This window comes from Balaenoptera musculus, chromosome 6 (genome assembly GCF_009873245.2).
Source record: "Balaenoptera musculus isolate JJ_BM4_2016_0621 chromosome 6, mBalMus1.pri.v3, whole genome shotgun sequence".
In the NCBI taxonomy this organism is placed as follows: domain Eukaryota; kingdom Metazoa; phylum Chordata; class Mammalia; order Artiodactyla; family Balaenopteridae; genus Balaenoptera; species Balaenoptera musculus.
Genome location: NC_045790.1, coordinates 40987666 through 41004860, shown reverse-complemented (window position 1 = coordinate 41004860; position 17195 = coordinate 40987666). Strand labels below are relative to the sequence as shown.

The 17195-nt window shown below is 39.4% G+C and overlaps 1 protein-coding gene across 3 annotated transcripts in view; it reads left to right on the top strand.

Annotated features, from left to right (window-relative positions):
- The window catches only part of TEK (TEK receptor tyrosine kinase), a 101961-nt gene that overhangs the window by 72518 nt on the left and 12248 nt on the right, over nucleotides 1–17195 (top strand). For all 3 annotated transcript variants that reach the window (XM_036855847.1, XM_036855846.1, XM_036855845.1), the window contains 5 exons: nucleotides 537–824; nucleotides 3139–3438; nucleotides 11492–11646; nucleotides 13183–13393; nucleotides 15753–15863. In XM_036855847.1, coding sequence (XP_036711742.1) covers nucleotides 537–824; nucleotides 3139–3438; nucleotides 11492–11646; nucleotides 13183–13393; nucleotides 15753–15863 — 1065 coding nt within the window. The remainder of the gene's footprint in view (nucleotides 1–536; nucleotides 825–3138; nucleotides 3439–11491; nucleotides 11647–13182; nucleotides 13394–15752; nucleotides 15864–17195) is intronic.

Sequence of the window (17195 nt, the reverse complement as noted above, 5' to 3'; positions counted from 1 at the left end):
AAGCAGAGTTTTTTTCTCGTGTGTTATAAGTTTTGGAGGGGCTTCTGTATTTTTTCCAATAAATTTTTAATCCCTTGGGTGGCTATATCATAATTTATTAAAGCATTTTCCTATTTTGTGCATTTTGGTTTCTTATGATTGCTTGTTATTATAAATAATGTCGTAATGGACATCTTCATGCACGTAGCTTTTCGCTTCCTTTGAGTTATTTCTTCAGGATAAATCCTTGGTAGTCAGACTATACTCCCAAAGTATATGATCATTTCTAGAGCTCTTGAAAAATATTCCCAAGTTGTCCTTCAAAGGGGTTGTATTCCTGTCTTACAATTACTCAAGTTACATACTAGAATGTTTTAAAGCTTTGCTATTCTGGTAGGGAAAAAAAAAAAGTATTACATGGCTGCTAGCGTGTTTCTTTGATAGCTTGTGAAACTGTATATTATTCTAGGAGCCAAGGTTATCCTATAAAGCTGTCCTTTGGGGCTGTTGTTACCTTCACCCTATATAAAAACAATGATTATTCTGGTTTCTCCTAGGTCTTCCTCCTCCAAGAGGTCTCAGTCTCTTACCAAAAAGTCAGACCACTCTAAATTTGACCTGGCAACCAATATTTCCAAGCTCAGAAGATGACTTTTATGTTGAAGTTGAGAGGAGGTCTGTGCTAATGAATAGTGACCAGCAGAATATTAAAGTGCCAGGCAACTTGACTTCAGTGCTCCTTAACAATTTACAGCCCAGGGAGCAGTACATAGTCCGAGCCAGAGTCAACACCAAGGCCCAGGGGGAATGGAGCGAAGATCTCATCGCTTGGACCCTTAGCGACAGTAAGTACCTCATGATGCCCCAGCCTTGCCTGAATGACACTTGGCTGCTGCCATTTAGACTTGGCTCCCATCACTTCAAGTCTGCTTCTTAGAAACCATAAAAGGTAGTTAGTTGTGAATGGAGGCCCATTAGTGCCCCCCACCAACACATCAAATCATTTTAGCAACCTGCAATATATACGAACGCTCCATGTATTTGGATTTGTGATAATTCAGGCAGGACTGTGCTAAAATTTACCTTTCCTTTCTATAGAGTTATTTATTAAGTAAATTAATAACATGAATAAGGTTTTCTAGGGCTTGTTGAATCTGTTATATGACAGTTTTTAGGATTGTTGTGTATCTATATGCACACAGATGATGATTCATCTAATTCATCTAATCTTTTTTTTTTTTTTAAACATCTTTATTGAAGTATAATTGCCTTACAATGGTGTGTTAGCTTCTGCTTTATAACAAAGTTAATCAGTTATACATATACAATATGTTCCCATATCTCTTCCCTCTTGCATCTCCCTCCCTCCCACCCTCCCCATCCCACCCCTCTAGGTGGTCACAATAATTCATCTAATCTTAAAAGCCAAAGAACTCTGCTTGAAAAATCTTCAAAACAGACAATTCTTGGCATTACAGTATATATTTGAGAGTAATAAAACAAATTTTCTTTCAAAATATTCTTCAGTTCAGGCTTCTCTCAATCTCATGTTGGTCATTAAAAATTAGTTGGAACTTCTAGGGTTTCTTTGTAGAATTGAAAGCTTTTTCGTCATGAACCAGAGAGCTCTATTTTGATTCACTGCATTAGAACTGTCTGTGCATTTTGGAGTCCTTGGAAAGACTAGGTGTTTCTGGGTCACACCAACCGTCACTTATGCTAGGATCCTGTGGTCTCTTGTCAACTCCCAAAGTCTGAGGTTCTTTTCTGCAGCTGAGTTGCCACCTCCCCAGTAACAGGTGTGTAAACTGGCTTTTGTTTTTCCAGGCACTCTCTTCTTGTATCAATAACGTGGAAATCTCAACGGTTTTGTCTGTGTTTAGGGATGTCTTCTTCATCTTTAAAAAATTCCGACATTTAGAAGTTATAGGACAATGCAGAGAATAATACAACAAAAACCTACATTTCTACCACATAGAATTAACAACTCTTAACATTTTGTCATATTTGCTTTCAGCCTTTTTGTGGAAGTCCACAATACAGATATATCAAAATCCTCTTTAACCATCATCCCCAATCTAATTCTCTCCCCCTCTCCCCAGAGACAACCAAAATTATGAGTTTATTATGTATCTTTCCATTCAATGTTGTATAATTTTAATACATTAAGTACTTCCATAAGTGTGCATATGCATATATATTCTCCATCTTGCTTTTTGAATATGTCTGCTAAGTGCTTAACATATTTTCTAACAAGTGCTTAATAAGGATAGGCCCTATGGGCCAGTGGCTAACTACAGACTAATAGGAATCTTATTTCTTCTACTTGAATCTATTTCTTAAAAGCTGTGTGACCTCAGCCAAGTCACTTAATCTCTCTGAGCCTCAATACTTACAGTAAGATTGTTATGAGGAGTCAATGAGTTACTATATGGAAGGGCCTATATAAATGTCAGCTCTCATCATTTTTCTGTTTTCCTCAGTATCAAAAACAGTGTAATAGCAGTTTGTGGAGTAACAGAATTTCCGAGGTCTTAATTTAGTGTAAGGATGGCAAATATGTGGTGTGTGTGTGTTGCCATTTTCCTGTCTGCAGCCCCTTGTCAAGTCTGCGTCGGGTCCACTACCAACTGATTGGAGTTACCCTCTGAGATAACACTTACTAGCCATTCATGGTTTATGAGCTGACATTAACTCTCTCTCAAAAGCATAATAATCGGGCTTCCCTGGTGGCGCAGTGGTTGAGAGTCTGCCTGCTAATGCAGGGAACACGGGTTCGAGCCCTGGTCTGGGAGGATCCCACATGCCGCGGAGCGGCTAGGCCCGTGAGCCACAATTACTGAGCCTGCGTGTCTGGAGCCTGTGCTCCGCAACAAGAGAGGCCGCGATAGTGAGAGGCCCGCGCACCGCGATGAAGAGTGGCACCCCCTTGCCACAACTAGTGAAAGCCCTCGCACAGAAACGAAGACCCAACGTAGCCATAAATTAAAAATAAATAAATAAATAAAAAATTAAAAAAAAAAAAAAAAAAGCATAATAATCAAAGAGATGGTAATATATCTTAAGTAAAATACATTAACTCTCTCTCAAAAGCATAATAATCAAAGAGATGGTAATATATCTTAAGTAAAATATTGTTTGTTTGTTTTAAATTTCTAGTTCTCCCTCCTCAACCAGAAAACATCAAGATTTCCAACATCACAGACTCCTCAGCTGTGATCTCTTGGACAATCCTGGATGGCTATTCTATTTCTTCTATCATCATCCGTTACAAGGTTCAGGGCAAGAATGAAGACCAGCACATTGATGTGAAGATCAAGAATGCCACCATCACCCAGTATCAGCTCAAGGGCCTAGAGCCCCAGACAGCTTACCAGGTGGACATCTTTGCAGAGAACAACATAGGGTCAAGCAATCCAACCTTTTCTCATGAACTGATGACTCTTTCTGAATCTCAAGGTTGGTAGAGTGGACAGGTATTTACATAGAATTATTTCTGCAGAGTATCAGAAAAGCCCCACTGTCTTACGATATTTACCCCATATTCGCATCATGTGACATAATGGGCTGGTAGGCGTCACCATCTCTAAAGAGGTCCTTGGAATGCAAATGCCCCTTGGAAGGATAACCTGTTGATCTGTTATCTATCATGAAAACTTAGGTGAACTTAGCCCATCAGCACTCCCCATCCAGCAATCGAAGCTCTGAGGGACATGAATGTGATTCCATGCAGAAGGAAGACAGAGGACCCAGCTTAGTGGAGACAGCCCTGCGTGGTGCTTCAGTGGGCACTCCAGGAACCACACTCCACTCTTTCTCAGAACGAACCCTCTTTTAGCTCAGATGACACTATGCTAGTCCGAGTTTTCTTTTACTTTTCAGATCCAGGTTATGATGTCTCCACGTCCAACGCTAACCCCCACTCCAGAGAGAATAAGCCCTTTGAGATAGAGATCCCTCAGAGTTCCAAGCACACGAGGCCCAGTGTTTGAGATTTTTTTGAAATTGAAATATAGCTGATGTAATGTACAATATTATGTTAGTTTCAAGAGCACTACATAGTGATTTGACATTTGCATATATTATGAAATGATCACCACAATAAGGCTAGTAATCATCTGTCTCCATATAAAGTGATTACAATATTATTGACTATATTCCATATGCTGTATATTACATCCCCGTGGCTTATTTATTTCATAACTGGAGGGTTGTACCTCTTAAACCTCTCCAGTGTTTGTGATTGGTAAAACCTGTTGAATGTAATTAGTGAACAAGGACCCCGGGGGTGGGAAGAACTGCAGCTCCTGGAGAGCCTTCCCTCTGAGGTCTGTCTGAAATTGCACTTCCTCGCCCTCTGCACTCTACAGCTTGTGCAAGGGAATGTAGCTAGAGGGACATTATAGGGAAATGGTGATTTTTACAAATTTATAATTCAGACCAGAGTATTTTTACAGAAAATGTTATAGCACTAAAAACTTCTTGGTTCTCTTGAGGCCTACCTAGGGCTTAAGAAATAAAATCAAGCAAGCCCTGTTCTCAGTGCTGATTCTTTGGAACATGTTTGAAATATGCAAGGAATGATGGGTCTGCCAATTATAGAGAATTGTATTCAATAGTTTTCACATGACACTCTTAATAAATGCATAATTCCTATAGTTACTTGTGTTTTGGTAAAACATCTACAGGCCCTAAATCCAAGCTATAAATAAAATACAGAGAGAAAAATTTAAAGACAAGATGTAACAAAACTAAAAACCCCTCATCATCCCATTTCAGACATCTCTTTATGCACGTATAAAACGGAGATAGGAAGAAAGGTAGCTAATCACAAAAGAATAATTGTTAAAAGATAGCATCATGCTCTACATGCTGTTTCTCATAAAAATACATTGAATTTATCTTTATTTGAATTTAAATAAGGGAGAGAAGTGGAGGGGTTATACCACAGTCTTTAATAGTTTATTTTGACCTGAGCCCAAAATTTAATGGTTTTTCTCTCTCTTTCTTCTTTCCTTCCTTCTTTCCTTGTCCCATTGGTATCCTCAGGTTTTCTCCATCAGCTCTTTTTTTTTTTTTAACATCTTTATTGTAGTATAATTGCTTTACAATGTTGTGTTAGTTTCTGCTGTATAACGAAGTGAATCAGCTATATGTATATATATATCCCCATATCTCCTCCCTCTTGCATCTCCCTCCCACCCTCCCTACCCCACCCCTCTAGGTGGTCACAAACAAGCTGATCTCCCTGTGCTATGCAGCTGCTTCCCACTAGCTATCTATTTTACATTTGGTAGTATATATATGTCAAGGCTACTCTCTCACTTCACCCCAGCTTACCCTTCCCCCTCCCCGTGTCCTCAAGTCCATTCTCTACGTCTGCGTCTTTATTCCTGTCCTGCTCCTAGGTTCATCAAAACAATTTTTTTTTTTTTAGATTCCATATATATGTGTTAGCATATGGTATTTGTTTTTCTCTTTCTGACTTACTTCACTCTGTATGACAGCCTCTAATTTGTTTGTTTTTATGGCTGAGTAATATTCCATTGTACATATGTGCCACATCTTCTTTATCCATTCATCTGTTGATGGACACTTAGGTTGCTTCCATGTCCTGGCTATTGTAAATAGTGCTTCAGTGAACATTGTGGTACATGTCTCTTTTTGAATTATGGTTTTCTCAGGGTATATGCCCAGTAGTGATATTCCTGGGTCATATGGTAGATCTATTTTTAGTTTTTTAAGGAACCTACATACTGTTCTCCATAGTGGCTGTATCAATTTACATTCCCACCAACAGTGCAAGAGGGTTCCCTTTTCTCCACACCCTCTCCAGCATTTATTGTTTCTAGATTTTTTGATGATGGTTATTCTGACCAGTGTGAGGTGATACCTCACTGCAGTTTTGTTTTGCATTTCTCTAATGATTAGTGATGTTGAGCATCCTTTCATGTATTTATTGGCAATCTGTATATCTTCTTTGTAGAAATGTCTACTTAGGTCTTCTGCCCATTTTTGGAATGGGTTGTTTGTTTTTTTGATATTGAGCTGCATGAGCTGCTTGTATATTTTGGAGATGAATCCTTTGTCAGTTGCTTCATTTGCAAATATTTGCTCCCATTCTGAGGGTTGTCTTTTTGTCTTGTTTATGGTTTCCTTTGCTGTGCAAAAGCTTTTAAGTTTCATTAGGTCCCATTTGTTTATTTTTGTTTGTATTTCCATTTCTCGAGGAGGTGGGTCAAAAAGAATCTTGCTGTGATTTATGTCATAGAGTGTTCTACCTATGTTTTCCTCTAAGAGTTTGATAGTGTCTGGCCTTACATTTAGGTCTTTAATCCATTTTGAGTTTATTTTTGTGTATGGTGTTAGGGAGTGTTCTAATTTCATTCTTTTACGTGTACCTGTCCAGTTTTCCCAGTGCCACTTATTGAAGAGGCTGTCTTTTCTCCATTTTATACTCTTGCTTCCTTTATTAAAGATAAGGTGACCGTATGTGCATGGGTTAATCTCTGGGCTTTCTATCCTGTTCCATTGATCTATATTTCTGTTTTTGTGCCAGTACCATACTGTCTTGATTACTGTAGCTTTGTAGTATAGTCTGAAGTCAGGGAGCCTGATTGCTCCAGCTCCTTTTTTCCTTTCTCAAGATTGCTTTGGCTATTCGGGGTCTTTTGTGTTTCCATACAAATTGTGAAATTTTTTGTTCTAGTTCTGTGAAAAATGCCATTGGTAGTTTGATAGGGATTCCACTGAATCTGTAGATTGCTTTGGGTAGTATAGTCATTTTCACAATGTTGATTCTTCCAATGAAAGAACATGGTACATCTCTCCATCTGTTTGTATCATCTTTAATTTCTTTCATCAGTGTCTTATTGTTTTCTGCATACAGGTCTTTTGTCTTCTTAGGTAGGTTTATTCCTATTTATTTTATTCTTTTTGTTGCAATGGTAAATGGAAGTGTTTCCTGAATTTCCCTTTCAGATTTTTCATCATTAGTGTATAGAAATGCAAGAGATTTCTGTGCATTAATTTTGTATCCTGCAACTTTACCAAATTCATTGGTCAGCTCTAGTAGTTTTCTGGGAGCATCTTTAGGATTCTCTATGTATAGTATCATGTCATCTGCAAACAGTGGCAGCTTTACTTCTTGTTTTCTGATTTGGATTCCTTTTATTTCTTTTTCTTCTCTGATTGCTGTGGCTAAAACTTCCAAAACAATGTTGAATAATAGTGGTGAGAGTGGGCAACCTTGTCTTGTTCCTGATCTTAGAGGAAATGGTTGCAGTTTTTCACAATTGAGAATGATGTTGGCTGTGGGTTTGTCATATATGGCTTTTATTATGTTGAGGTAAGTTCCCTCTATGCCTACTTTATGGAGAGTTTTTATCATAAATGGGTGTTGAATTTTGTCAAAAGCTTTCTCTGCATCTATTGAGATGATCATATGGTTTTTCTCCTTCAATTTGTTAATATGGTGTATCACATTGATTGATTTGCATATATTGAAGAATCCTTGCATTCCTGGGATAAACCCCACTTGATTATGGTGTATGATCCTTTTAATGTGCTGTTGGATTCTGTTTGCTAGTATTTTGTTGAGGATTTTTGCATCTATGTTCATCAGTGATATTGGCCTGTAGTTTTCTTTCTTTGTGACATCTTTGTCTGGCTTTGGTATCAGGGTGATGGTGGCCTCGTAGAATGAGTTTGGGAGTGTTCCTCCCTCTGCTATATTTTGGAAGAGTTTGAGAAGGATAGGTGTTAGCTCTTCTCTAAATGTTTGATAGAATTCACCTGTGAAGCCATCTGGTCCTGGGCTTTTGTTTGTTGGAAGATTTTTAATCACAGTTTCAATTTCAGTGTTTGTGATTGGTCTGTTTATATTTTCTATTTCTTCCTGGTTCAGTCTCGGAAGATTGTGCTTTTCTAAGAATTTGTCCATTTCTTCCAGGTTGTCCATTTTATTCTCATAGTTGCTTGTAGTAATCTCTCATGATCCTTTGTATTTCTGCAGTGTCAGTTGTTACTTTTTCATTTCTAATTCTGTTGATTTGAGTCTTCTCCCTTTTTTTCTTGATGAGTCTGGCTAATGATTTATCAATTTTGTTTATCTTCTCAAAGACCCAGCTTTTAGTTTTATTGATCTTTGCTATCGTTTCCTTCATTTCTTTTTCATTTATTTCTGATTTGATTTTTATGATTTCTTTCCCTCTGTTAACTTTGAGGTTTTTTTGTTCTTCTTTCCCTAATTGCTTTAGTTGTAACATTAGGTTGTTTATTTGAGATTTTTTTTGTTTCTTCAGGTAGTATTGTATTGCTATAAACTTCCTTCTTAGAACTGCTTTTGCTGCATCCCATAGGTTTTGGGTCATTGTGTTTTCATTGTCATTTGTTTCTAGGTTTATTTTGATTTCCTCTTTGATTTCTTCAGTGATGTCTTGGTTATTTAGTAGCGTATTGTTTAGCCTCCATATGTTTGTATTTTTTACAGTTTTTTCCCTGTAATTGATATCTAGTCTTATAGCATTGTGGTCAGAAAAGATACTTGATACGATTTCAATTTTCTTAAATTTACCAAGGCTTGACTTGTGACCCAAGATATAATCTATCCTGGAGAATGTTCCATGAGCCCTTGAAAAGAAAGTGTATTCTGTTTTATTTGGATGGAATCTCTTATAAATATCAATTAAGTGCATCTTGTCTAATGTGTCATTTAAAGCTTGTGTTTCCTTATTTATTTTCGTTTTGGATGATCTGTCCATTGGTGAAAGTGGGGTGTTAAAGTTCCCTACTATTATTGTGTGACTGTCCATTTCCCCTTTTATGGCTGTTAGCATTTGCCTTATGTATTGAGGTGCTCCTATGTTGGATGCATAAATATTTACAATTGTTATATCTTCTTCTTGGATTGATCCCTTGATCATTATGTAGTGTCCTTCTTTGTCTCTTGTAATAGTCTTTAAAGTCTATTTTGTCTGATATGAGAATTTCTACTCCAGCTTTCTTTTGATTTCCATTTGCATGGAATATCTTTTTCCATCCCCTCACTTTCAGTCTGTATGTGTCCCTAGGTCTGAAGTGGGTCTCTTGTAGACAGCATATATATGGGTCTTGTTTTTGTATCCATTCAGCCAGTCTATGTCTTTTGGTTGGAGCATTTAATCCATTTACATTTAAGTTAATTATCGATATGTATGTTCCTATTACCATTTTCTTAATTGTTTTGAGTTTGTTTTTGTAGGTCTTTCCTTCTCTTGTGTTTCCTGCCTAGAGAAGTTCCTTTAGCATTTGTTGCAAAGCTGGTTTGCTGGTGCTGAATTCTCTTAGCTTTAGCTTGTCTGTAAAGGTTTTAATTTCTCCGTCGAATCTGAATGAGATCCTTGCTGGGTAGAGTAATCTTGGTTGTAGGTTTTTCACTTTCATCACTTAAATATGTCTTGCCACTCCCTTCTGGCCTGCAGAGTTTCTGCTGAAAGATCAGCTGTTAACCTTATGGGGATTCCCTCATATGTTATTTGTTGCTTTTCCCTTGCTGCTTTTAATAATTTTTCTTTGTATTTGATTTTTGATAGTTTGTTTAATATGTGTCTTGGCGTGTTTCTCCTTGGATTTATCCTGTATGGGGCTCTCTGCACTTCCTGGACTTGATTGACTATTTCCTTTCCCATGTTAGGGAAGTTTTCAACTGTAATCTTTTCAAATATTTTCTCAGACCCTTTCTTTTTCTCTTCTTCTTCTGGGACCCCTATAATTCGAATGTTGGTGCATCTAATGTTGTCCCAGAGGTCTCTGAGACGTCACTCAATTCTTTTCATTCTTTTTTCTTTATTCTGCTCTGTGGTAGTTATTTCCCCTATTTTATCTTCCAGGTCACTTATCCATTCTTCTGCCTCAGTTATTGTGCTATTGATTCCTTCTAGAGTATTTTTAATTTCATTTATTGTGTTGTTCAGCATTGTTTGTTTGCCCTTTAGTTCTTCTAGGTCCTTGTTAAACGTTTCTTGTATTTTCTCCATTCTATTTCCAAGATTTTGGATCATCTTTACTATCATTACTCTGACTTCTTTTTCAGGTAGACTGCCTATTTCCTCTTCATTTGTTTGGTATGGTTGGTTTTTACCTTGCTCCTTCATTTGTTGCATATTTCTCTGTCTTCTCATTTTGCTTAACTTACTGTATTTGGGGTCTCCTTTTCACAGGCTGCAGGTTCGTAGTTCCCGTTGTTTTTGGTGTCTGCCCCCGGTGGGTGAGGTTGGGTCAATGGCTTGTGTAGGCTTCCTGGTGTAGGGGACTGGTGCCTGTGCTCTGGTGGATGAGGCTGGACCTTGTCTTTCTGTTGGGCAGGGCCACGTCCAGCAGTGTGTTTTGTGGTGTCTGTGAACTTAGTATGATTTTAGGCAGCCTCTCTGCTAATGGGTTGTGTTGTGTTCCTGTCTTGCTAGTCGTTTGGCATGGGGCATCCAGCACTGGAGCTTGTTGGCTGTTGGGTGGAGCTGGGTCTTAGTGTTGAGACGGAGATCTCTAGGAGAGCTCTTGCCAATTGATATTACATGGGGCCAGGAGGTCTCTGGTGGTCCAGTGTCCTGAACTTGGCTCTCCCACCTCAGAGGCTCAGGTTTGACACCAGGCCAGAGCACCAAGACCCTGTCAGCCAGGTGGCCAGGTATGGGGGGGATTTTCTTGCCTTTTGGGAAGTCTGAGGTCTTCTGCCAACGTTCAGTAGGTGTTCTGTAGGAGTTGTTCCACATGTAGATGTATTTTTGATGTATTTGTGGGGAGGAAAGTGATCTCTATGTCTTACTCCTCCACCATCTTGAAGGTCCTCCTGCCATAGGAGCCTCCACTGAAGATGCCAACCTCCACAAGAGCTAGAGGTGCAGAGGCTTTTTATTCAGAGGTTTTGCAGCTTGTTTTTTTTGTTTGTTTTCCTTTGTGCTTCGTCTAGTTTCAGTTGTTCACAGGGTGCTTCATGCAGAGGCCTTGCATCTGGCACTTCAGATCAGAATGCCTAGTGAGAAAACCTCCATCAGCTTTTTAAAACAAGAAAAAAGCCAAAGCAAAATATCTTACAGACGCTATGCTCTTTAGCGTTGCAGAGCTTTAAAGCTTTTCTAGGTGGTGAAATTGTGCAGGGAGGTTTAGTCACTTACCCAAAGTCATAGATCTAGTTAGTCATTCTTACTATTACTCGATAATATTCATCTGCTTGGGCCTGTACTTGGAAGTGAACGTTGAACAAAGGACAACAATTAGTGATCAGCATGTTGCCATTTAAAAAGGACTTTTGCACATTTCTTTGAACTTATAACAGCCCTGTGAGTCGGACTCATCTCCATTGAGTTCCAGAAAATAAATGAGTAGCCCAAGGTCACCTAGCAGGGCTCAGGCTGGGCTCAGGCTGCCATTACTTTCCCATTACACTCCCATTACACTGTGACTTCTCCTGCAGATGGTCTTGGCCTCTCTCTCTACCTAGACTAACCTGCTCCTTCTCCTGTGTTCTCCGGCACAGCCCCAGCAGACCTCGGAGGCGGGAAGATGCTGCTGATCGCCATCCTTGGCTCAGCGGGAATGACCTGCCTGACGGTGCTGTTGGCCTTTCTGATCATGTTGCAGTTGAAGAGGGCAAACGTCCAAAGAAGAATGGCCCAAGCCTTCCAAAACGTGGTATGTCTCATCTTCCTGATAGTAATAAGTGCAAGTCCACATATATGCAGAACCTTCATTTTAAAGATATGGGTCAAAAATTTTACCTGTAAAGCAAGTATTTCCCTTAGGCAAGTTTCATCTTTTCTTTGTCTTCCATTATGAAATGGGAGATAAATAGCATGACTATATAATTTCTGGTCCAAATCAGAACAATTCTAAGAGAGAAAAAGTTGCTCTTAATAAGTATGCAGGAAACCAAGCCTAAAGCAGGACTACTGCCCCATCAGAAAGAGAATACAGTTATACTAGTAATAAGTCACCAGAGAGGGTAATCTTGTAATATAAAGAACTGAACATTTTTGGTAATGAAGGGCATAAGGGTAACCAGACCTCAGAGTGATAGGTAATGAAGATTTGCACTAGACCAGTTTTCTCCACGTTTCCGTTTCCAGTTTCCATTTTGTACTTCTAATATCTCTTTCAATTCTATTATCCCTCCTATATGTATGGATTACATATATGCGTGTATCTCCATTCCTGTGCACCCTTCGGTCTGCAGCCATAGTTCATGGTGCTTGGCACGGCCTCTTTCTTTCATCTAGGAATTTTGACCAGTAAAAAGTTTAGAAAATCATACTTTACCTATAGGCACCCCATTTGAGTCCTTTGCTATACAACAGCCTGAACATTTCTCTAGTTTGTGGTTTCAAGCTCTGTAAAATTAATCTGTACCCAACTTTATTGATTTTGTATATGAAACATTGAGTACAATTACATATTCCAAATGAGGTATACCTTCCTGTACATGAGTCCCTGAGATTCCCTTCAGTACAGAACAAGGGAAGCTCTGTAATCTGACTCCTTGCCAGATCTGGCTCAACTCAGGCTGTCCCTGTAGAGGAAGGACCAGCAAGGGGGTAGAGAGTGCTAGAGCGCATCATGGTACTGATGCTTTGTCCTGATACCATCAGCAGCCATTGAAACTCAGGAGAAAAGGAGACACCCTGTTGGGTTTTGCTCTAAGAATCAGTCATCTTGGGGCCACTGTCAAGTGCCAGAGTGGGCTTGAGAGATTCTGAGCTTTAGGACATGTGGGAGAGAGTGAGTAAGAGCCAAGAATAGACCAAGATGATGCTAGGAAACAAAGCTCTCACAGAGGTGTGTCCTGTGACTGACCCAGATAGATCTCTGAGTTCTTTCTCCAGATCAGAACTCAACACCTGCTCATTCCACAGCAGAGTAGAAACTCAAGTGTGACTAACTCAGGGATATGCTATTTCGTGGCATACATGCTGTTATCCTCCCCTCCCTCACCTCTGCAGACATAACTAATTGATTGCGGCATGCTTTGCCACTGAGGCCTGTGATCGTGCCCATGCAGCTCTATAGGCAGCCACTTCATCTGAGTGGGCCCGTTCAATGAACCCTATTTCCGTTTTCATTCTAGAATTGGATACAGTATTTCTTTTTTCACCCAGGGTGGGTACAAATCAGGAGGTATTATGTACCTTAAAATTATGAAAAATCCTGACACAAAAACCATTATTCTTCTAGCGGGAAGAACCAGCTGTGCAATTCAACTCAGGAACTCTGGCCCTGAACAGGAAGGCCAAAAACAACCCAGATCCTACAATTTATCCAGTGCTTGACTGGAATGACATCAAATTTCAAGATGTGATTGGGGAGGGTAATTTTGGCCAGGTTCTGAAAGCTCGCATCAAGAAGGACGGGTTACGGATGGACGCCGCCATCAAGAGAATGAAAGGTCAGTGCTTGGACTGCTCGAGTCAGCATTTTACTAGGGTGGGGGGACAGCTTGACTTCCTGTTGAATCTTTCCTCTAAGGTCTTACACTCTTCAAACAAAAAATTGGCGTGGTGTCAGAGAGAGCTGTTATGTGCAACTGGAGGTGATGTTTCCTTTGAGGGTCAGGATGTAGACATGAAGGCATAAGCTATTTAGGTACCACTGTCCTGATTCCTTGGGATGTGAGAATACAGATTCTCTGTCATACCCTGCTGACTTTGGGGGAGCATTCTTTTTCTTAATCCAGTGGTTCTCAAAATTGAGCATGCATCCGAATCACCTGGAAGCCTTGTTAAAAAAACCAGATTCTTCAGCTCCACCCCACAGTTTCTGATACAGTAAGTCTGGCGCAGGGCCAGAGAACTTGGATTTCTAATTAGTTCCCATGTGATGCTGATTCTGAGGCTTGGGAGACCACACTTGGCAAACCACTATCTTCATGGATCATCTGCATCAACATTCCTAGAAATATTGTTAGAAATGCATCTACTTGGGTTTCTCCCCCTCATGGTTCTACTATATTCTAATTTCTGGGATGGCGCATGAAAAATCTGTGTTTTTAAGCTTGCTCAGTGGCTCTTCTGTACACTCAAGTTTGAAAACCCTTGATCTATGGTCACAGGAACTAGATCTTTTCCAGTTGTGTTCAAGACTGCTTGGGGAAAGAAAACAAACAAAAAAAAGACTGCATGGGGCCTATCCATTTAATCAGCTCTTCTGAGAAAGCAGAATGACTTGTTCCCTGGCAATACTAGCTGTCTTCTCTTCCGGGTGAAATGGCAGTTTAGAAATGACTTGATTGCGAAGCTGCACTGTTGCTTTTACAGCACACAGGCTTGGAAAGTGGCGTATTAGAGCCAGCAATGTAATTACTACTTTTATTGGGCAGCTCCATAATAAGGACTCTCTGAGGTTGCTGATGGGTCTTCCTTCTTTTTGACTGCAATATTAAGCCTAAGATGACAGTTAACCCTAAATCTTTTTAAATCATCGCTGTTTTCCACACTGCTAGAAAACACTATGTCAGAAAATGAACAAAACAAAATAAACACAGTATTATTTATGCTTAGAGACAGTAATGTTTCAAACCACACACACACACACACACACACACACACACACCCCTTGCTTAGCATCCAGAAATCCCTTTTTCATTTTGCTACTTTAGTTACAGGGAGCTTTAGGAAGCAGTAAAAATAGTGAGAGGAGAGAGGGTGTAGAACTTTGTAGCATCAGTTTTTATTGGCATCTGACCTGAGCTGATTGTCTATCTCATGCCCATGTGAAGAGGTAGAATAGCTTAACAGGGCACCAGGGCAGACAGTTTTTGCAGGAAAAGTCATGCATGCAAAGAGGGCAGCTACTGACAACCTTATTGTAAAGAGCTTTGTTTTTTAAATGCTCCCAAGGTATTGACCCTCAGGTCCCTGTGGTATAAACAGGGTCCTCGACTTGGAATTGCCTACTTGTCAGCCTTACGGGTACCCTTAGCCCATATGAAACATTCCTATAATTTCCAAGCATGTTCAAGCATGCACATGGCTACCAGCTCCCTTCTCACCCCTTCCCCCAATGTTATTTCTTCAAAAAGCCATAATAGCTTACTGTCACTGACTCAAGGCTTATCAGCCAGTTGTGCGTCAGCCGAAGAGCTTTCTCTTCAGCCTGATTGGTGGTTCTCCCTCTGATCAAAGGGCTAGTGGACAGATGGAATGAAAGGAACAGAAAGAAATGCAACTGTTTCCTGACTACCAAGCAACTTCTATGAAAATGTCATTGAGATTTGAGTTTTTTCAGTAGGACTGGTTTAGGCAAAAAGTAAAGTTATTATAATAAAGCAAGGTGTGTACACTACTGGTGATGTTTCACTACAACTTTGTTTTTATTCCTGAGCATATTTGTCTCTGGACGGTAGAGTTAGCTGGGAGAGCCAGAGTCTAAGAATGGACGCAGCTCCATCTCGACCAAATCATTTCCCTGGGTACTTGAGAGCTTCAACAGGAAAACTTCAGAGCAGTGGTTCTCAAGCAGGGGTGATTTTGCCCCCAGGGGGGACATCTGGTGATTTCTGGATACATTTTCAGTTGGGCTACTTGTATCTAGTGGGTCAGGTCAGAGGTGCAGCTAAACATCCTACTTCATACAGGACAGCCCCCAACAGTAAAGAAGCATCTGCATTATAGTCATCTCTGATTTCTACAGTTTTCCAGACCTAATGGTGGCTGAGTGTACCTGAAGGTTCTGGGGAGCAGAGGGGGGACAGTTGTTTCTGAAGAGGTGTAACAGAAAGGGATCACTACTCTTTACTTTCTTCCCAGAATATGCTTCCAAAGATGACCACAGGGACTTCGCTGGGGAACTGGAGGTGCTTTGTAAACTTGGACACCACCCAAACATCATCAATCTCTTGGGAGCGTGTGAACATCGTGGTAAGATGCTCTTTTCCTGGCTTTCCTGCCAGATTTTTTTTTTTTTTTAAAAACAGGCACATTCCATATTGAAATTAGGAAACACAGTCATCTAAGATTGTTATCTATTTTTTTTTAAGTTGAAGTTTCAGTCTGAATGTCTGGTCCCATTAATAGATCGTGCTGAGATTTAGTATCTTTTTGAAGGTAGATCCCAAGGTTGAATCTTTTGGCCTCTGACGTGGTTCAGCTATTACTGCCCAAAAATATCCACAGCTCCGACATGCCTTCACCTTTGCTAATCCAGAGGCTTTCTCAGCTACTACTAAGTGGATTGAGGCAGCCCTGTGCACCAGGAAGAGTGAAGTAGATTGGTTCTTGTTAGTTGCCTACCTTTTCATTTTCCCTCCAAACCCAAGGAACTTATATTCTGAATGTTAAATCTGTGAATGCCATTAATCTACCGTAATGTGAAAGCACTGGTGATGCTTAGGTTAAAATAATAATAATAAGCTTATATCTAATAGTATCAATACTTTTTTTTTATCCAAAACAATGCCCTGTACAATAACACTGAAGTTTTACAACTATCCTATGTCACACATACTCTTAAGTTCAACTTATATTATTAATTCAAGTATTTATTGAGTATTTCCTATTGTAATGTGTGTAACTAGCTGTGAATGAGTAGGTAACAAGAAATCTTTCATGGCTTTACCTCTGCATGCTACCTGGGTTTGTAGGTCTAAATCTATGCTTAATCTTAATTTCTCGTGGAAAAATTTGCTCCAACAAAAAAGCTCCACACAGCAATTATTTACAAACTTGACAACCTCTTGTTGACTTTGCAGCACAAATACCAACAATGGAAAAGAGACTACTTCCTTTTCCTCAATTTATTAAACTAAAAATACTGGTACTTCAAACAATATATCATTCTGTGACCCAATAAGGGTGTAATTCTGAAAGACAGATCATGTCTCTTAGGTTAAATAATGAAGTAATGACATTTATTTTTGAGCTATTTCCTGAGAACAGTAATCAGCATGGGACAGCAGTAAATGAAAGTTAAAAAAAAAAAAAAAGAAAGAAACTGACAACAACAGAAGAATATATATCTTTTAAAATTTTGCTCTACCGTCACATTATTGGTTGGCTCTTAAAATTTATAATTCAGTAAAGAAGTGAGAAAGCACATTCATACCAGAATTGAAGTATATCTTTCCTTATAGTACAAGAGGATTCAGTGCTAGAAGATTTCTTTTTTTTTTGAGAATTTCACTTTCTTAGAATATCTTTGAAGTTTAAATTCATTCGACATTAAAAAAAAAAACCAAATAATTCACATTTAAA